Source organism: Limanda limanda, chromosome 9, assembly GCF_963576545.1.
Source record: "Limanda limanda chromosome 9, fLimLim1.1, whole genome shotgun sequence".
In the NCBI taxonomy this organism is placed as follows: domain Eukaryota; kingdom Metazoa; phylum Chordata; class Actinopteri; order Pleuronectiformes; family Pleuronectidae; genus Limanda; species Limanda limanda.
In genome coordinates this window covers 8,718,884-8,739,264 of record NC_083644.1, presented here as the reverse complement: position 1 = coordinate 8,739,264, position 20,381 = coordinate 8,718,884, and the positions used below count along the sequence as shown (strand labels likewise).

Here is a 20,381-nt window from a genome sequence, read left to right as displayed (position 1 = left end):
GTTCTTGTATGTATGTAAATTGATGTAAATGTATAAAATTATAAAACCAATAAATATATGTAAAAAAAAAAAAAAAAAAAAAGGACCAGTGAGACATTTTGGATCCGTTACTTAATCAAATTGACCGATATGAACCTTTTCACAGACACATACTCTTACATGTTTCTTTCTTAACATATTTCTGTCTGGTGAGTGTGACTTCATGTTGTGGCTGAGACCTACACGGCCTCTGCTGGTGGTCCTGGTGCTGGTAGGGCAGCGGCGAGGCCTGGCCCGCCCGGGCAGGACTGGGAGGTCGGTTGGGCCCCCCCCACTCGGTGTCTCTGGCCTGGGGCCCCCACTCACTGGGACTGGAGGAGGAGGAGGAGGTGAGGGAGGGGCTGGGCTCCGGCAGAGGGGACGAGCACAGGGAGCGCGACTGAGACGAGTGGGAGAGAGAGAGGGTTTAATATCCAGACAGTCACATAATGAATCAAACATTTACATCAAGTAGGAAGAGTTAACATTTATAGTTCATATGAATTGACTGATAATATTAACAGGTTAGAGACCAGCAGAAAAATAATTAAAAGAAGCATTCAATTAGAGTGGAGGAGATTTCACATAGTATTTCTTGAGTTAAAAAGCTTTCTTCTTTTGCTTGTTCTCAGTAAATTCTGATGATCTTTGCATCTGTTCATAGTGACTGTGATCGGAATAATTCAGCTGGATACCACGGCCACTCTGGCTCAAGAATAGAATAGTGAGATATATTTATATGAATGAAATCCTCCCGTTAGCTGAGCTGTTCCCTCCGAGCCTCACACTCACCCTCTCGTAGCTGCTGATTCTTCCCGAGCTCCTCTTGGCCCTGATCGCTCTCTGAGGAGCAGCTGCGACCGCTTCAGCTGTGTCCTGTCTGAAGTTGTGCTTGGACCCTTTAAAAGACAAAGAGAGAAAAACACAGAAAATGACCCAAAGCTTAATCTGAAACATACAAAGGAAGAGAAACACTCTGAATCGGTGTCGGAACAGGAGGAGAAGAGTGGAAAACGCCGCGCTGCCAAAACCAACTCCTGGAAACCTTCTCATTTCTGTTGGTTTATTTGAGGGAATTAGTTTCCTGCTGGTGTATTTTTCGCTTGTATTTCTCTATAATGTTTAAGCCCTCAGACCTTTAACAAGTTAAGTTCTTATGTAAATATGACGACATGACATAATTTAACGTTAACCTGATTATAGTGACGACTGCCAGTTGTGATTTACCGTTTCATAACCAGAGTGAGATGGAGCGTTTTTAGACATTTTAATACATTTCCCAGGAATAATTAATGGATCCTAATCCAAAATAATTAAAGGACTGATTTCTATGAGTGTGTGAATTTTTTGGCAGCCAAATTGAAAGTAAGAGGAACATTCGGGCCGTGGTGGAGGTGACTTCTTGTAAAAGTTTGATTTAGGACTTCAGTCATACATTTTCATCGTCCAGTTGATGCCCGGTTACTAAAAGTGAATCCCCACCCACATAGTAAAAGAAAACAACAAATTTAGAGGAGTATAAACTAACATAAAATAGAATTACTCAAGTTAAGTACTTGAAAACAGAACTTAAGTACTTGAATGTTTTATTTGATTGTGTTGGCCCTGACCCCAGAGTCTTTACTTGCTTTTATATGAGAATTAAACTTCTGTAAAGAGGAATCCCTTCATACCCTTGTGGGAGCTGAGGCTGCAGGTGATCTGAGTGTTGAGATCCAGGCAGTCTTGGTCCTTGTCAGTCGAGAAACAGAGGTCCTCCTGGGGCCCCGAGTGCCTGGTGAGTGGGGGGGCGTTCCTGCGTGGCTCGTTCTCCGACGACCGATGTTTCCTCCTCTCCCCTCCTGCTCCTCCTCCCTCTCCTTTGCCTCCCCCCTCCTGTGTTTTGGAGACGCTCTCGCTGAACGGGTTGTGGAGAGAGTTCCAGTGCATCAGCTCCTTCTTTGTGTGAGCTGTGGGCAAAGAGCCGGAGTTAGAGTCGAGTCCCAGTCTGCTGCTGCCCACAGAGCTGCTTCCCATGATGCTGCTGCTGCTGCTGCTGTGCAGAGGGATTAATCCAGCTGCTGCGGCCAGGGTCGACTGGTGCGTCGGGCTCCCGATCATCGTGATGGCAAACGGGTCATCGGAGGAAACGGGAGGAGGAAGGCTGCGGTCTCGTTTCCTGTCTCTGTCTCTACGGTTGGAGGAGGAGGACGAGGAGGAGGAGGAGGTCGGGTGTTTCTTAGTTTCCGTGAGGTTCTTGGAGAACGGGTCCCCTCGCACCTCCTTCCCCCGGCCCTCCTGGGGCTGGCGAGGCGGCGGGCGCGCCCAGGCGTCAGACAGGTTGATGGTCTCCTGGGTGACGGTCCTCTCGAACGCAGCCAGGAAGGGGTCCTCGGGGGGGATGTGTTTACAGTTCCACACCGACGACTCCATCTCAGGCGGGGGGAGGGACTGAGAGAAGGAAGGAAACTGGATCGGTGAGGGGTCCATGTCCGGGGGCACACGAGAAGGTCGTGATGCAGCAACGGACCAGACGCTGGAAGGGTCTTCCTGGGGGAAAGGGCTGACACCGGGGGAGGGGTCACGGAAGGCAGAGAGGAAAGGGTCCACAGGTCGTCCCAGCGTTTGAGTTTGAGTCTGATCTTTACTCTGGGACACGGGGGGCCATGCTGCCCAGCCCACAGGCTCTGGGGAGGGCCCCAGGGGCTGATGGGAAGGCGAGTCCAGACCAGAGTCCTCCACATTCTCCGGAGAGGAGGAGTCAGACGAGAAGGCAGCATCTGAGACGAGATTATCAAACTCAGTAAGACTTTATTGATCTGTGAAAATGTTGATTGTTCAGGACAAAGACATAAATCAACCTGATAAATAACCATATTGGCCACATTTTTGTCAGGATATTACATTTGAAAAAGTGAGGCCTCTGTTTGATCAAAAAGTAGGTTCTATTTTTGAACGGAGCAGGTGCAGAAAGCGACACTGTGAAACTTTCACAGCGCAAAAGTGCAAAGATGATTAATGTATCTGTGGCTCTGAGTTTGAGCAAAGACGATCCATCAATCTCTGACTGCATTAGTCTTGCTCACTGAGCTGAAACACAACTGAACGCTGGATATTACCCACGATCCCCGGCTTCCGAAATCACTGCCGCTCTAACAAATACACTGTTGAATGTTGGAGAGATAAACAGGTTTTTTTGTTACCTCTAAGTCTTTTTATCTGATCTACAGTTTAGAATTAAACTCTTGAACCTGCGCTTGAATCTCCCTGTTCCTATTCAGTGAATGTTTTGTAAAAAGTTGCATCGAGTTGCTTTCAAAATAGTTTGAAAGAAGCAACCTCGACATCAACATGAACTTCACCTCTGTCAGTCAGCTACAGTCTCAACTTGATCCCTTTACAGTAATTTCTTTCATTAACCCGCAGGTTAAAAATGTCATTAACCGGCCTTTTGTTCAGTTTGACACCTGAGTCTCATCATCATATACTTCAACATGTAAATACTCAGGGGACAAACAGGATTGAACACTTTCCCATTAATACCAGACCAGCTAGTTCAGTTCTCATTTATCAAAGACCAGACTCATTATGATCTTTCTCTCAGTTCGACCAATGAATGTTGATGACATCCCAATGATATGATTTCCTTCCTTAACTTAGCAGAGATTAATTCAAAATTTGTTTATCATGTGTGTCTTTATTGATTATATTATAGTGAGCAACTGAGCTCAGCTGTGACTATGTTATGTTGATTTATGTGTTTCCATAGAGAGAAGCTGGATGTGAAGTTTATTTAAACTACACATTAAATCAAGCCTTTAGAATAATCTGCCTTAATGTGCATTATAAAATAGAGAATAAGATCTTCATCTAAATGAACTCACACGTCTATTTGCACTGAGCCAATAGGGTCTATAAATAATTAAACAAAATACAATATTAACACTGGAACTTCTCTTACATTCAGATGCGCCGAACTTGTTCTGCTGTCGGAGTTGCTCCCGACTGTCGAAGCTCTTGGACTTGAAGGCCGACTCCAGCGGAGGTCCGAACAGACTGTCAGAGCCCGACGCCGTCGAGCTCAACCTGACGGAGAGAAGGGAAGAAAAGAAACAAGAGGAAATCAGACCGAGCGGAGGACTGATGAGAGAGCGGGCTAATAAAAGGGAAGGCAAAGGGAGAACGGATGTGTGGGTGTAAGTGAGAGGAGATTAAAAAACGATGGAATGTGGAGGACGGAGGAGAGAGAAATCAAGAGAATTGAGAAAATAAAGATTTACATAAAATATAAAAAATGATGTTTTATGCATTGTTTATTCTGCAGAATGAAAGCTGTTATATTCCTGCATATCTGAAAACATAAATGCCAATATACCAATATGTCCATGGAAATCTATTATAAGATAACAGTTGGGATCTAATGATAATGACATTTTTAGACAGTATCTATATGTGTATATGGGTAGCATAGGTAGTATGTATGTTTTACACTTAAAAAAGTGTAGTTTCCCTAAAAGACATTGACACTTAAGATAAACAATAAGTAATAAATAGATTACAAGATGGACGAAATCAAGATGATGACTCTGAAAAAGCCAGGAGGTCGAAACCTGACGAGGTTTAAACTGGTGAAAAGGCCAAAGATGATCTAGTTCAACCTCAACATGCGTCTCGTGCAGGCAAATCTGAAGAAGAGGGAAGAAAAAATAAAGGATAACACCTCACCTGCTGTGATCAGGGCTGGAGGTGGACCTGCGCATACCCTCCTGCTCGCCATCTGAAAAACACACACAGACACACACACACACACACACACAGAGTGACTCACTGCAGAGGATGCTCCCTAATCAGCACTAATCAGAAACCCAATGTTCTTCGTCAAAGCGCTGCAGGAGGACGGGACAGGCTGACACCAGATGACATGAGAGTTCACCCATCAGCCATTAGTCGCTCCATGATTAAATACCAGCAATTAATATGGTTTCGCTCATCACCTGCCACCAGTGCTGTCACTGCGGAGCAGCCGCTTTAATCAGGCGCTCTTTGTTAATCTGTCATCTCTGGATTTGAGAGAGAAAGAGAAAGAGAGAGATTCCACCGGTGATGTGAAGCAGCAGGTCGGAGCCTCCCACTCCGGCGTAACCTTCGGGCAGCTAATGAACCTGCCGGTGATAAAACATGTTCAGGAGCACGAGCAGAGGAGCCGCCTGTTGACTAATGGAGGCTGGTTGTTCACGCAAGGTCAGCCAGCTGAGAGATTCACAGTCTGGGGGAAACAGGCGGAGGTGGAGGGACGCTGCACCGATGCATCATCGCTTCACCGAGGACACAGAGGTGGCCCTGAGCGACTGTGTGTGTGTGTGTGTGTGAGAAACAGTGTCTATCCTTTTCATTTTTTTGTATAAATAAAAATAGAGAAGTTTACTAACGGAAATGAACTGATAAATGCGAGAGGGAATAAGGTTGGACTCACCCCTGTGGGAGGCAGCGTCACCTTCCTCCAATCGGCTTCCTGCGGTGCTGGAGTTTCCTGCAGAGACACAACAGAAGCTCTCAGAGGTCTGAACTCAAAGACACCGAAGTACGACACGAGTAAAAGGCACTGGAGTGTACATTTCAAATAGATTTGGTCTTTGCTATGACAGGAAGAGGAATTCTCCAAGATCAGAACTTACTGGATAAATGACGCTTGATTGACACCTGGAAATCAGAGAGAGACACAGATCTGATCAATAGAGTGAAATCACTTCATCAGAATGCACTAGTCTGTCTCTTAATAATAATCCTCTCAAGTCCATGTGATGCAGTAGTGATTATGTGCAGCAGCAGTATGTTGTGTGAGGGATTGACTCAACTGCAGAACACATGTTCACACCATAATGATGGAATATGTCACCCAGTGTAATAACATGGTTCACTGGTACGGCACTGAATAACAATTTGTAAGCCATTGTTGTTTTCTTTGGGATTTGATTAACCGTATTCATATACAAATAAATATAAATTTAATGTGCACATTAATCAACATTGATATTACATGCAAACATGCCGCTGTTGGCTCAACTTGCTCCCACAGCCCCGACACAACTAAATCTGACGAGGGCAAGTGTGTCAAATCAATTTGTTCCAGCAAACTACACAAACTATAAAGTAAACTTTGAAACAATCTTAGATCCTTGTGGGAGAATCCAAAGCAAAGCCCACCTGTTGCCGTACGCCTCGGTTGGGCGGCAGGGTGAGCGCCCCCACCGTCGCCTTCAGCTCCTTCTCGGTGGCGGCAGAGTTGCTGCGACTGCTGGTGGCGACCGGTCGGATCTGGATGTGGAACTTCTTGGGCTCCTCGTCGTCAAAGTCTGAGTCACTGGAGTAGAAGTTGTTCTCCTTCTCCTCAGAGCAGCGTAAACAGAGAGCGGAGGGTCAAGGAGAACAAGCTTTTTACTGGAAGAGGGAAGAAAAGTGATGGGGTTGGTTTGGTGAGTTGAAAAGAAAAACTAATAAAAAACCATGGGAGTAGATTAGAAACCAGCGAGCACCAGAGTTTTATTACCTCTGCTCAATGTTGAATATCACTGTTTGCACAACCCTGTGATTCCCTTTAAGAGGAGTGAAAAGACATCGGGACAACAGGGACACGATGCAGAGCAGCAGTGAGAGATGAACACGTGTAAAAACACAAACAGCTGCAGCAGCAGAGGTGACGACTGCCGAGCTGCCAAACAGCCAAACCGCCACTTCCTGTCACAACATCACCCCCCAACAACAGTCACCTCTCCTCCTTCCTCTTTTCTTTAGACTCTCACTGTCTGTGTCGTGTGATGTCATGTGTTTACTGAACCCGAGGCCAGGGGACCCGATAGGGGGATGAGGAGGGGAGCAGGAGCTGACGTCTCAGCGTCTGTCAGGACCGAGAGCCACCGCTGATAAGTGGATCAGGGGCTGAGGAGCCGGGACGTGAAGTATCAGGTTATCATTCGCTGCAGCTCAGACAGACTCTGCACTCGTGTGACACTTAGACGACAAACAGGATTCAAATCTTTATAATTGTCTGGCTTGAGTTAATGAGGCCATGAAAGCAGCCGATTGGGGCGAACAAATTGGTTAGACCCCAACTCTCACCTCCGACCTTCTCATCACGCTTCATTTAAAACGTCCCGGTCTAAGTTCGGGGTCTTATTAAAGTCTATTCAGCGGCTTCATGAGGTTTAATTAGAGACCCTGTGTCTTGCAAGGCAGAAAAGTCCGGGACATATTTCAGAAATTAGAATCCGCTTCATGAATTTAAAACTTGTTGGTGTCACAACTGAACTATGTTGAGTTTGAGTCGTTGATTTTACAGTCGCTGAATTATTATTATTCAACAGATGGTTTGTTCCAGTGCTATTAACGTTTGGTTAATTTATCAATAAATCAACAGAAAATCAATCAGATAATTTATTATTATGCTTATTATGCTGAATAATGTGATGGAGGAGGGGCTCTGTGTACGTTTGTTTGTTCAAACATAGGAAATAAAAGGTAATGAAACAAAACAGGACGAGAAGATGACAGATTGCAGACTGAGCCGAAAAAGGATATCATTGTGGGTGCTGTCGGCTCGGATGACAAATCCTTCATCATCTACTTCCAGAGGTGAATTCTATGTGAATGGAAGCACACACACACGATGGGTCAATGAACATCCCAGCAAGTAACAATCTATGACAGGAAAATAAATATACTACACTTGAAGACTTTCTAATCCATCCATTTTTTGTAAATACATGTCTATCTAGATGATGCTCCAGTACAAAAAAAGTAAAAACCTACCAGACCTTGTCAAGGATAGAAAGATACAAGACTATACTAGTACAACTCCTTCCCCTTAGTAGTGGGTGTGAGTCAGTGAGTGATACTCTTGCCCATGTTATTACCAACAGGTGAAATGAAGCTGCTTGTGCTGTCAGTTTGATTTAAACCCTGTGATTATGTCAGGACATCTGAACATCAAGCTGTGTTTGGCTTCAAAACAGAACCTGAGGGAAACCAAACTGACTCGTACTGCAGCTGCAGCAGCAGCAGCAGCAGCAGCAGCGTAGGAGCAGTTATTTTTAGACAGAGTGGGGACATATAAAGATCTTATTTCATTCTATCAGATTTCAGTAAACACATCTCAATAGGTCAAGTTGACATGACGAGTGAAACTGGGACAACTGATGTATTTGTTTTTCATTAGATCACAATCTGATTTAGGAAAATTCCAACAGATCTGAGCCAGGCTTCGTGGTGTGATCAGGCTATAACAGGAGATTATAGTGTGACTGTATGGATGAATATCTTTTTAAATCAACATTTATACACCCATTGTTTTATCCACTATAATAATTCCAGCTTTAAATTCTACAGGTTGACACTTAGCCTAAAGTTTCTAGTTAAAGTTCATCAGGACACTGATTCAAATGTGTTCTCAACACAACTGCAAACTTTTAGGGAAAAAATACTAATACTTTAAAACAAACCCTAGATTGTTCCAGTTAATGTGAGGTGACAGTTTCAAAGGATGTATTATCTTATGTCACAAGCTTTGAAATGACGTCTGTTCACATGGTTGGAAACATGACGCCCTTCAAAGGGTAACATAGCAGCTCCAGTAGCTCTGTGATCTACAGTTTACTTTCTTGCTTCCACATTAGTCTGCACACACACACACACACACAAACACAAAACACACACACACAACACACACACACAACACACACACACGTACTTCCTCTCTGGCAGCCAGATTATCTCCTACAAATCTTCTCGGAGGTACAGGAATAAACTTGGGAAACTCCACACCGTCACTATGACACACTTATGATCCCCTGCTCACCTTCTTTCCAAATACAAACTCACACATGCACACACACCCACACACACACTGGCAGTTGTGCAACTTTAGGAGTCAGTCTGACTGAGAGGAGCTGCATTGTTTTGGTGTAAGTTCTGTAGAGACTCACCGTCTCCGGCACTGCAGAATCCCTGCAAATAAAGAAGAACACATCAACGTATTTTTGTGTTCATTATTCAGTTGTAACTCAGATTGAAGCGAATACCAGAGAACCAGGATTGTAATATTACATTTCAAAAGATCTGTGACCTGTAACACAAAGTGTTTTACAATAAAGTGACAAATAAGAGTAAAGATCATTTTGCTGGTGCTGGCTTTACAAATGTCTACTCAAGTCTTAGAACAGATCTTCAAACAAACGATTTACCAAAGTAAATATTATTTCACTTTTGTTCCATAACTGCAGCTCAGAATAACACAAGGAAATTGTGATAGCAAATGGAAATAAAACTATATTTTCTGTTGTATTTTAGAAATACAATTCATAAACAGCCATGTCCATACATATACATTTTGAAATAATTTCTAGTGTTTCCACAGCTTCTGGTTGTATTGAAATATTCTGGCTGTGTAATGATATCGTCTAACTTCACCTCAGCTGAACAGAGTTGCTAAGAGGAAACTTACAGGTTTCTCTGTGTGTGTGTGTGTGTGTGTGTGTGTGCACTCACGTAGAGTCTGGCTCCTTGTCCCTCTTGCCTAAGCCGGGGATCCTGAAGGCTTTTGCTCGAATCTTCTTCATACCTTCAGGAACCAAGCCCGTCATGTACTCCTCAAAACCAGCAAGAGCTGCAGACAACAAGCGATTTGATCAAATAAGAAACATCCACACACAGAGTGCAGTCTCCATGTAGACACGTGTATCATGTCACTATGGATGACGGCCTCCTCCTTGTTGTTGTCAGTGTCTTTATCATTTAATTGCTACACAAGCTTCTTTTATTTCATCACACTACCTGGCCTCTCTTTGCCTGTTCCCTTCTGCTCTGCAACCTTCTGAATGAGGTTATCGATGCCGATGTTTTCCACATTCTGCTTGAATTCCTCGTGCACCTGCAGCAGAGAAGAAGAGAGTGATTTAATTGGGTCTTTTCTTAAGCAAGACATATGAAGGTGGTATTCAAAATATGTGATTTGTTATTAAGGCTGTATGTGGTAAAATAAAAAAGTATGGTTACATGTTAGATAAACCATAAAGCTTGTGCATAAATTAGTGTAAACATGTTTAAAATGTCTGCTTTTAGTGCCCTCTAGGGGTAGTAATTAAACACACATTACGATATATGTAAAGTCGCACAATAAATTGTTTAACATAACTTCTATTTAACCTGCAGTAGATAATATTGCTTTGGTGGATGCTAACTCTAAATATTGTTTATAATTATTGACAATTACAAAATTCACTTGCGTTTCTCCGTTTACTCTGGTTTCAAAAAAAATAAACAACCAACTGGCCGAGGAGATGAGATCGTCCACAGTTATCCAACAGAGCTTTGATTGTATAATAATATGAAATATCATTTAAAAAGTCATATCGTTTCACAAGATTTACAAAGGAAAGTAAAACCTCTCAGAAAACGATAACAGATACATTGAGAGTAAGTGTTTTCTTCTCGTGAAGCAGATCAGGAGTCAGTGGACGTACCTGTCCCACCTGGACGTGAGTGTCTTCTATGGAGTGGGAGTAACCTTTGATCAGCTGTTTCATCTGCCGTAGGTGAGCCTCCTCGATTCCCTGAAACTTCTTCTCAAGCAAACACAATCATGGATGAGAAAACAAAAGAAAACATGTGAAACCTTTAAAACTCTACCGCTGGTTCATCTACTTCTCTCTGAATATCATTAAACCTACACTTCAACTTGCTGAGAAGATCAAACTATTTTTCTTGCTCAGTATTAGTTTCTGTTGCTTCGTTCTTTTAAAACACAACTTTTTCCCTTCTCCATCTCTGCGTGATGGTGTGAGTTTCGCGACAACTCCCAAACAAAATCTAATAAACCAGAAATTCAAAACCCCACTTCTCTACAATACAGTGAAAGTAGTTATTTAATGGACTTCACTCTAAATAGGCACTCAGCCAGCAGAGGAGGCCGTGGGTTGCCAGGGTGTTAAAACCAGCGATAATTTGAGAGGATTTAAGTTTGATCCTGGTCTTTATTCAGACAGCTCATTTGCTGCTGTCTGTTTCAAGGGAATTGTCTTGATATAGTGGATTTGGCTCCTGGTAGAAAAGAGAGTTTTGCCAGCTTCTTTACTCCAATTAGCCGCGCAGAATCTGGGCAGACAGAGGAAACATAAAACACTGCTCTGTTCTAGACTGCAGTAAACCTTCAAGAGAACACGTCAGTCCCTGCTGCCCCACTGCTACAGGTTTTACTGCAAACTCTCACATCTGGATCAGTGCACGTAGCCTCTAAGCTCTCCCACAAGGGGCACGTGACGACGTTTGAAGAATCTGTCACCAGTTACTTTAATTGTATTAGCTTTGGCTGCAACACGGTTTACCCCTGAAACTCCAAAAGTATTTTGTGGACTCATACACCCACCATCCCCATCAGCATAGTCGTGAGTAGATGAATTTCAATTTTCCTTTTTGGGTGAACTATCCCTTTAAGTCGTTTTAGAGATATTGTGTTGTGACAACCAAAAACTTTTTTTTTTTTAATTCTTCTCTGTAGGATCGGAAATGTTTCAGATTTTTTTTAAATCACTGTAAAATGTTAATCTTTTATATAATTGATAATTAATTTGATCTCCTTTTTTATCTTCTTCAATCTTTTCACAATAATTTTATTTCCAGGATGATATTTTCCAGACTTTGCCCTTCAGAGCTTTTACAAGAGATACTTGGTCAGAAGGATTTTTGTTTTTTTTGTTCAGAAGCGCTCATTGGGCTGCTGTTTCCATGTCCATGGAAACAGCAGCAGTAACCATGGATGTGTGGAGGCAGTGATTAAAGGTAATGAGCGGGGGGGGGGGGCAGGAAGTGCAGGCAGATGGATTTTTTAGGAGGCTGGGGTTGAGGTTTCCATTTTTGTGGACGGCAAGATGTGGGATAATAAATAAAAGGACGGAGTGGAGTGTTTGTGTGGTGAGAGGTTACGAAGCGAGTGATTCACTGAGATAAATTGAAAGATAAACCCCAGAGAGGAGAGAAAATACAGACAAACACCACATCAGAGGGTGGGAGAGATGGTTAAAGAAGTGGCTCGGGGGCTCAGCTGGACTCTGGGCTGACCTGGGCAGACTCGCTCATCTTCTGCTCAAACTCTCCTCCCACTCGGTTGTACTTCTCGATGCTCAACGCAAATGACTCAGACGCTTTCTTAGACTTCAGCTCCGCCTAGTGAGAGAGAAAAGGAAAATGAAAACGACTGACTCTCATTCACAAACACTGAAAAGAAATGATAACCTCAGTCAGGGACAGACTACAAAGACACCTCCAGTTTTCACAGTAAAAGATCACTAACCAACGACGTCAGACACACGCCAGTCTAAAGTCTTTAGTGCGCTCCATAAATCGAATCTGATCGAATGTAAATAATGGAACAAAGACATGAACGATTGTCCTGAATTTCAGTTGTGAAAACGCTGTAAAGAATCAATCCTCCCAACTTGCTGCAAAGAGGTTTCCTAGCAATGTTATCTGGTGATATTTAGCTGAAGTTACACAGTTTTGCATTCACCTAAGAGCTTTTTATTTCTAATCAAAAAAAGACTAAAGACACAGCAACTTTAAAAGGCTTTTATAGAATCAGGAGTACATCAGTTGTCTCAGCAGGGGACTGGATGATTTGCAGGTTTGAACAGAGGAAAAAAGACTATTTCTGAGGTAGAGAGGATTTTCAATCAAATCTGCTCAATCAGTTAACATCCTTGAAAAACTCCATTCACTGATGAAATTAAGAACCATCTGCAAATGTGTAAATGATCAGACTCTTTCATCTTATCTCATGAGAAGCTTCCGTCAGCTTCAGGGATCAGAATCGCCTGCAGAGTCTAGAACACAGAGAGAGTCGTGACTAACCTTCTCCAGCTCTTTCAGTGGAGCCCCGTCCTTCCTGAGCCGGTCCAGCTCAAAACACTTTCCGTGATAACCCTCCTTGGACTTCTGAAGGTGACCACTGTGAACCTGCAGCGCCTGCACCGCCTCCACGGTCCCCACCATCTCCTCCTTCGTCTGAGCGCAACACACACAAACACACACAGTCTGTGCACATCCTCATTGTACTTGATGTCTAAAGGGCAAATGCAAGCAATTACAATGAAGGGAGACGACACTTATTGGATTTTCTGTGCGATAAATTAGATCAGGATGACAAGAACTCCAGTCCAGTTTAAGTAATGAGAAAATACACAAGTCTATGCTCGCACAGACACAGATAACATCCAGCGTTCAGGCAGAACAGTGGTGAAACATTCCTCCTCATCCCAGATTCCTACCTTGCGGTGAACTTTGACCTGCTCGTCTCCGTACTTGTTAATGTCCCGGATGAGGTCGTTCATCTTCCTCATCAGCTCCATGTGGCAGAGGGCCAGTTTGTCCGAAGACACCCTGAACACATCCCACATGGGAGCAAACGTCCTGGGAAATAACAAATACAATCAAACACACGCATGAGGATTGAAACTTAAAACTGAACGGAGTTGAACAGGATGAGGAGGAGTCGACAGGAGAAGATGTTTCACCGTCCTGTGTTTACGTGTCACCACTCACCCCTGTGGACTCCCATTGCTGGCGATCTTTGCCAGTTTGCTCATCGACTTGGAGTAAGTCTCCTCGATGGCAGCCCTGTCAAAACAAACACAAAGATATATCAGCTAAATAACTAACATTAATGAGCTGTTGTTGTGATCAACGTCAACCGCTGGAGTGATAATGTTTTGATTGACTGATCGTTGTTGCTCTAACATTATATTAACTTGCCCTGGTGAGAGTGTGTCTATGTGTGTGTGTGTCTTTATCTTTGCTAAAGTTTGCAGAAACACAACATGAAGACTAATGTTTGCAGAAGTTCTTGCTTTCTGGTAAATGTAATTGTAATGTACTTTAAAATCGCTTCCTCGCCAAGCTATTGCTTCTTCTAATGGCCTCATATGTTACTTTCACCATCTAGAGCTTCATTTGGCCCAAATGAGGAGCCTCCGCCCCCACCGCAGTCATCGAGATAAAGATTTATTTCCATTAGTGTTGGGAAAATGTTGCAAAAAGCTTCATTTAAATGATGAATGAACTCATTTTGTGAGGCTGGACATGAAACTTTAATAAGCATCTGAAGAGAAGGAAAGAGTGAGCATTGATCCAGATTCCCTGAAAGTGAACACACAGAACAACGTGCTGCTGAGGACGGAACATCGACAGGAGAGATTTACTCTTCACATTTTTATATATTGTTTCAAGGTTTTCACGTTTTACTCAAGTTGTACTTTGACAGACAATCTCTCTCTATATCTCTATGTATAAACATATTAAACGTCCATGCTGCAAATTATTGAGATACTGTAACCCTCAGACAACTGGAAATTAAACAATTAATTAATCATTAAAACAGTCAATTGTAATAGCACCATCATGTTAAAAGACTACTTGATTTAAATGAATAAATAAATCTTGAAATAAATAAATATATTCATTGTGAATTATCATTTAAGATATATTGTTTGGTCTGCAAAATGTCTGAGAATAATAGGAGATCCAGATAAAAATGTACTTTCGGTCAAAGGTGAGCAAATTCCCACAATTACATAGCTTGAGGACAAACTGTGCAATATCTGTCGAATTATTGATTTTCTATCAATACAGCAGTTCATTGATCAACCCATTGTTTGAGTTGTCAGCGCTGGTAAAGACCTGATTGTGTCTATTGTGTCCCTGACATCAATGGTCCCTCAATAATAAGAAACGGCAATATATCTTTATTAGACTGAGCACTGGCACAAGAGCAGAGAAGTGCTCACATGAAACCTCGAGGTTAGAGTTGTTACAGTACTTGAACTGATTCATAAGGCCTCTTACATTCGAACGACCCATCAAGAAAGTGGAGTGAGAGGAAAAACGGGGGAAATGTATCAACACGATTGCAGCTTCCAAGTCCCCTGAGGGATCAGACTCCATTTTACCCACAGTGCCACATATTTCACTTCCTGGCTGCTGATTTGTTGTGTGCTGCAGTCCGAGCAGATAACTAAATCTGCCCCTGCCAGGAATGTGCACCGTGAATCAATGTCAGGATTCTATCAGTGGACTGACAGTGTGCGCTGTGTGTTCACTTCAGCTGTGAGAGGACCAACTCCTGTGGGAACCTCATTACTCCACACAATTTACTCACTGATAATCGCTAATTGGAAAACAAGAGTATTTAATATAACAAACTGGGCACTTTGAGGGAGTTTAATTGGGTAATTATTCCGACCCACTTAATTACTGTTGATAGGCCTATCAGGCAGTTTACTGTGGTTTTATTGGCAGATTTACTTCAGATTTAATTGAACATAAATATGCAACTGATGGCTTTACAGCACCATTCTAAACGCTGGAGGCTAAATCTGCTTGTCCCAGGTAAAATCCTCCTTCTCAGCATTTGATTGTCCATTTAAAAATAGTATTGTTTCTGCTGTGCAGAGTAGAGCTCGTTATTATAAGGACAAATATGCTTGGCTGTGTCGCCTATATATACATTTTCCAAACATATGTCTATAGAATTACGACAACTTTGGATGCATTCCACAAACATATTCTATCTTTGTTAGCATTGGCCGAACCTATGGAGGTAATTCACAGGGCTGTCAGGCTGATTTACAAAGGCAATTTGATTTAAGAAGTGTTTAATTAGAGGTAATTGAGGCGATGGAACTCATTAAAAGAATTCAGAGAATTTAAAGAGAGCGTTTGGCTATTGAGGATTGATGGATACTTCTACACTGCTGGAGGTTAAAGGGATAAATCAGGGTTTGTGTACGAGTGTGTTTGACAGATAGCACAAGTCAAAAAGTAGCACTGTAGTGTGGACAGGGGTCAGAGGTCAAAGCTGACTGATGCCGTCTTAACAGAGAAAGGACTGTTAAAATGTCGGCAAAATTCGGATCGTTCAGACTTGAAATAAACGACGGATGACATAACAAATAGAACATCGATCATTTCTGAGCGTTTCACCAAACCTTGGCACAATCGCTCCAGAATATTTTATTTTAAATCAAGTTCCATCACCACCTCCCACACACACACACACACACATTCACAAATGCACAACAACCTTACCTCTCACGGACAAACTCAGCCAGCTCCTTGGTTGCCAGCTGGCCATGCTTCATGTTGTGGTAGAGCACGTCAAAGCCGGCATTCTTCTCCCCCTGTCGAGGTACAAATAAAACACACACACACACACACACACCGTCTGTTAGCACCCGAACGAGAACAGCTAACAAACATGAAGGAGTTAAAGATAGAGATGTCAGCTGATGCTTTGGTGTTACCAGGATCACACTTGTTTTGGTTAAGCAAATACTTCATTTTGCCACTGATAGTCCTGTAAAGGCTTCAGAGGCTCAACAGACACACTCATAAAAGGAAAATCTAACAAAAACACATAGCACTGTAAAACGTTTTATGTGCAAAGAGTGTGTCTTCCCCCAATCTCTCTCTCCAATTTACACCTACTGTCTTGTCAATAAAGGAGAAAGGCCCAGAAAAAATCCAACTTTCCTCAGCCTATTATCGTATGTCCGGTGAAAATACGAAGTTATGGAAGGAATTGTCATTAGCCCTGAAGGTGCATTACACCCCCGCTGAGGAGTTGACAGTAACAAGCAGCTCAACTTGGAAAGTCATGACAGTTTGCTCTCTGTTGTCAAAGACTTCTCTCCAACACCTCAACCAATGTCTGCAGATTTAACCGGTGAATCGGACCAGTCGGAGCAGTTTCAGTTTTGTGTCTATTGCGTTTTGGAGAGTTCAACAACATGTCCGCTTGCTTGCTGTGAAATTTCCACAAATTGTCTCTCCGTGTTCTCACATGGGCTCACTCAGACTTTTTACTGGAGGGCTTTCGGGAAAGGTTCCAGAGAAATGTCAGGAGCAGCTGACCTGGACGTTTGCTTTCTCACATTCAGACCCTCTGGAAATCTTGTCATGTCGGAAAACATTATATAAATTTAACTTCACTGTTTGAAGGTCAGTTTAGACTGAGACTAATTTTGCTCGTCTCTCTTTGGAGCTTTGGGCATTTTGTTGCTTTTGGTTCAAACAAGAGATGATTTATTTTAATTCATTCTTTTTTTTTGTTATGCTTCTGCACTCCACTGGATCATCTCTCACTGTTTGCTTCTCATTAGCTTAACCATCAAAGCTGCAGGGGCCACATCTCAGTATGACTCAGTTGTGAGGAAGCCAGAGAGCTGGGGTTTGCTGTGGAGAGGAGAGATGCCGACCTTGCAGGTATGCAGATTTACCAAAGACTCCAGGACCACCTCACCCCCGCCACTGTCATAATTACGCAAACCTACACCTGTCTTAGCTCTAGTCCCCTTAATCCCAAAAAGTGGCCGACAGACGCAGTGTTTTTACTAAGAGCTGGTTTCTTGAGCCTGTCTACATTTTTTTCAGTCAGCAGCTGGGCTGTCGGTGCAGAGACACAGACCACAGACAGCTGCCTCTCAGGACCTAAAAATACACCGTCGCAGGAGAACAGACCAGTTCCCAGGTACCAGGGGAATGGCTGGAATGCTTAGGAAGGGTCACCCACAACCACACACACACACACACACACACACACACACACACACACACACACACACACACACACACACACACACACACACACACACACACACACACACACACACACACACACACACACACACACACACACACACACACACACACACACACACACACACACACACACCACAGTGAGAATACAGAGCAGAAAGCGACTGGAGAGGCGTATCAAGCCCTCGACTCTCAAGTGGTCAAGAGGGGAAACAGCTGTTTTGAGATGCTTCATGATAGAGGTGAGAGATCTTCTTATAAACAGCGTAAGAACAGGATTTTGTATTATTACACAATAGTCGAATGTTTTGACATTAGTTTTATATAAACAGTGGAAGGGTGGAGGTGGAATCCGGCTCAAACCGGCTGTGGTCTGCTCCATTCTGAAGTGCGACCAATAGTCTCACTTGGTTTTGTCCCTTTCATGCAGTTGGCAGACGCCTTTTGTTGAAACTCTACCCTCGCTACAGAAAGACGAGCTGCCATTCTGAGCCTACACACACACACCTGCCTCTCCACAGCTTGACACAGCACCTGTCCACCACTGCTGCAGACTTGTGAGTTGGCTGAATGTAAACAAGAGCATGTCCTCAGATGATTGATGAGCTCAAATGGTTTTATAACCAGTATTTGATAATGATATCCATCAGTAAGACTTGTTGAATAGCACTGGTGCCAGGAGGGATATCCCATAATGTTATGGTATTAAAGTGTTTTATCTGCTCAGCGTATCATGTTGACTTTTGCAGACACAGACTGGATCCTCGTAACTTGGCATTGAATAATTTCTAATGGACGTCTCACTGCTGTTATCACCTCTGCCAGGGAGGTTGTGTTTTCATTGCTGACTGCCTGACTTTTAGCAGGATTATGCAAAAACTACTGAACCAAGGTTATTGAAACTTGGTGGAAGAGTGGGGGTGTGGGCCAAGGATGGTTGGAACCCATTAACTTCTGGAGAGGATTCATTTAAGCCTTGGTGGATGTGTGCACTCTGCCAGTGCCCTTTTAGTTGTGGCAGTTTTCGCCTCCTTTTCAGAATCTGTTTTCTTACTTTCATTAATGTTTTTGATAAGTTGGCAGCCTTTTGTTGTCTTGTATCTTATAGAATAGATGCGAAAGACTGAATGTTTTATTTTAATCCTCTAATCACACACTGCCAGTGTGTTGAGGGCGTTTGCAATGTCACTTTTACTAGTAAAACATTGTTAATAAAAGATGGCTCTTCCAGACAAATGGTTCAAAATGGTTGTTTCCCTTTTATTATGGGTGTGTTTCAAGAGAAACCTTCAATAAACAAATCTTCATGTTAACTCCACTTTCCTTCAAAAGCAACTCAACTCTACTTTTACTTTGCACAAGAGCAAACTCTCTATGAGTAACAGACATGACAGCTTTCCTCAAGTGAAGCCAAATAATCTTGATGGCTCACTTGGTTCTTACAGGTAATCTGATGCTGAAAAACAAGACTAAACCTCCAGATTGGCTCGTGGTCGGTCAGGCGTGTATCTGCAGGATGTTCATCACTTCTTGCAGACTCTGGCTTCAAAGGATGTAAAAAGCATTACGGAAGGAAGTGGAGACGCGATGTCCATCTTTATAAATAGTCTATGGTGTGTAACAAAGAGTGCACGCACTTTGTGAACTCACCTAAGAAGGAGCATATAGCTTGATAATGCCCTCGGTAAATTACTATGCCACTGACGTCAGACCAGGTTTTTTGTTGATCAAACGCTTTATATTAAGGCAACAATGCAACATCAATGCACCTGAGCTCACCTCATTTTAAATGAGGTGAGCATTGATATGTGCATTGTCAAAGTGAGACCACACCGACACTGAACTACTTTCCGGTGTGTGTAAGTGTGCAGGTTCTTGATTAAACAGGCAGATATGAGGTGGCACTTATAGATGTTGAGTCACGCCAAGGAATCTAGGACATAACATGAGAGCTGCAAACCCACTCATAGTCTTTTTCAAGTGCGGTTATGTATTCCTCATGCCTTTAGAATTACACTCCTCACGTCTGATATATGCAAACCCCCTTTTTCTCTCTCCTGAACTGATTTTTTTCATCAATTAAGTTGACTGGTTTGGTCACGCACGATGGAGCACATTACCATGACAATGAGCGGGATGATGGGAGAGAAGAAGAGAGGGATGAAGGAGGGGGGTGGTTGTGGAGACCAGAAGTACAAAATCTGTATGTGGACAACTTTCTCATGAAGACGAGGAAACTATAACTATATAGAACGTGTATGTATAAAGGAAATAACAACAAATGTAAATGTAAAACGCACATCTTTTATGCATTGTTTATCCTATAAAATAAAAGTTTTCATAGTGGGAAACGTAAACACAGAAACGATATCAGACCACAGATAAAACAGTTGTGATCTACTAAATAATTTGGTTGTAAATCCAGATTTGGCCATTTGTTGATCTCCAACATGAACTTGTCTTTACTGCTGCTCAAACATTCTCAGAGGCTCAGAACCGCTGTTACAAAAACACAACACGAAGGTGCCACGGCTGAGATGAGGCTGATCCCGTGAGTTTACAGACTTTCAAAGGCTTGCAGTTGGAAATGTGGGCTTACAAAGCTTTTCTTTCATTTATACTACGACTGAATCATCAACAGACCGTACTTTAGATAACTGATCAAATAGAAAAAAAACAAGAACACACTAACAGACATTTCCTGTTTGGACAATGGTTTCACTAGTGTGTGCCTGTGTGAAACTTTG

General features: G+C 42.7%; 1 protein-coding gene across 1 annotated transcript in view; it reads right to left on the bottom strand.

The window, feature by feature from the left end:
* fcho1 (FCH and mu domain containing endocytic adaptor 1) overlaps positions 1-20,381 on the bottom strand; it is a 43,917-nt gene that overhangs the window by 6,897 nt on the left and 16,639 nt on the right. Inside the window, exons 3-20 of the mRNA XM_061078419.1 lie at positions 16,126-16,217; positions 13,585-13,659; positions 13,311-13,452; positions 12,895-13,047; positions 12,106-12,210; positions 10,512-10,610; positions 9,823-9,919; positions 9,538-9,655; positions 8,976-8,997; positions 7,573-7,633; positions 6,202-6,395; positions 5,673-5,697; positions 5,471-5,527; positions 4,723-4,774; positions 3,959-4,083; positions 1,692-2,777; positions 811-917; positions 223-418 (exon numbers count right to left, since the gene is read on the bottom strand). Of these exons, the coding sequence (XP_060934402.1) occupies positions 223-418; positions 811-917; positions 1,692-2,777; positions 3,959-4,083; positions 4,723-4,774; positions 5,471-5,527; positions 5,673-5,697; positions 6,202-6,395; positions 7,573-7,633; positions 8,976-8,997; positions 9,538-9,655; positions 9,823-9,919; positions 10,512-10,610; positions 12,106-12,210; positions 12,895-13,047; positions 13,311-13,452; positions 13,585-13,659; positions 16,126-16,217 (2,806 nt within the window). The remainder of the gene's footprint in view (positions 1-222; positions 419-810; positions 918-1,691; positions 2,778-3,958; positions 4,084-4,722; positions 4,775-5,470; positions 5,528-5,672; positions 5,698-6,201; positions 6,396-7,572; positions 7,634-8,975; positions 8,998-9,537; positions 9,656-9,822; positions 9,920-10,511; positions 10,611-12,105; positions 12,211-12,894; positions 13,048-13,310; positions 13,453-13,584; positions 13,660-16,125; positions 16,218-20,381) is intronic.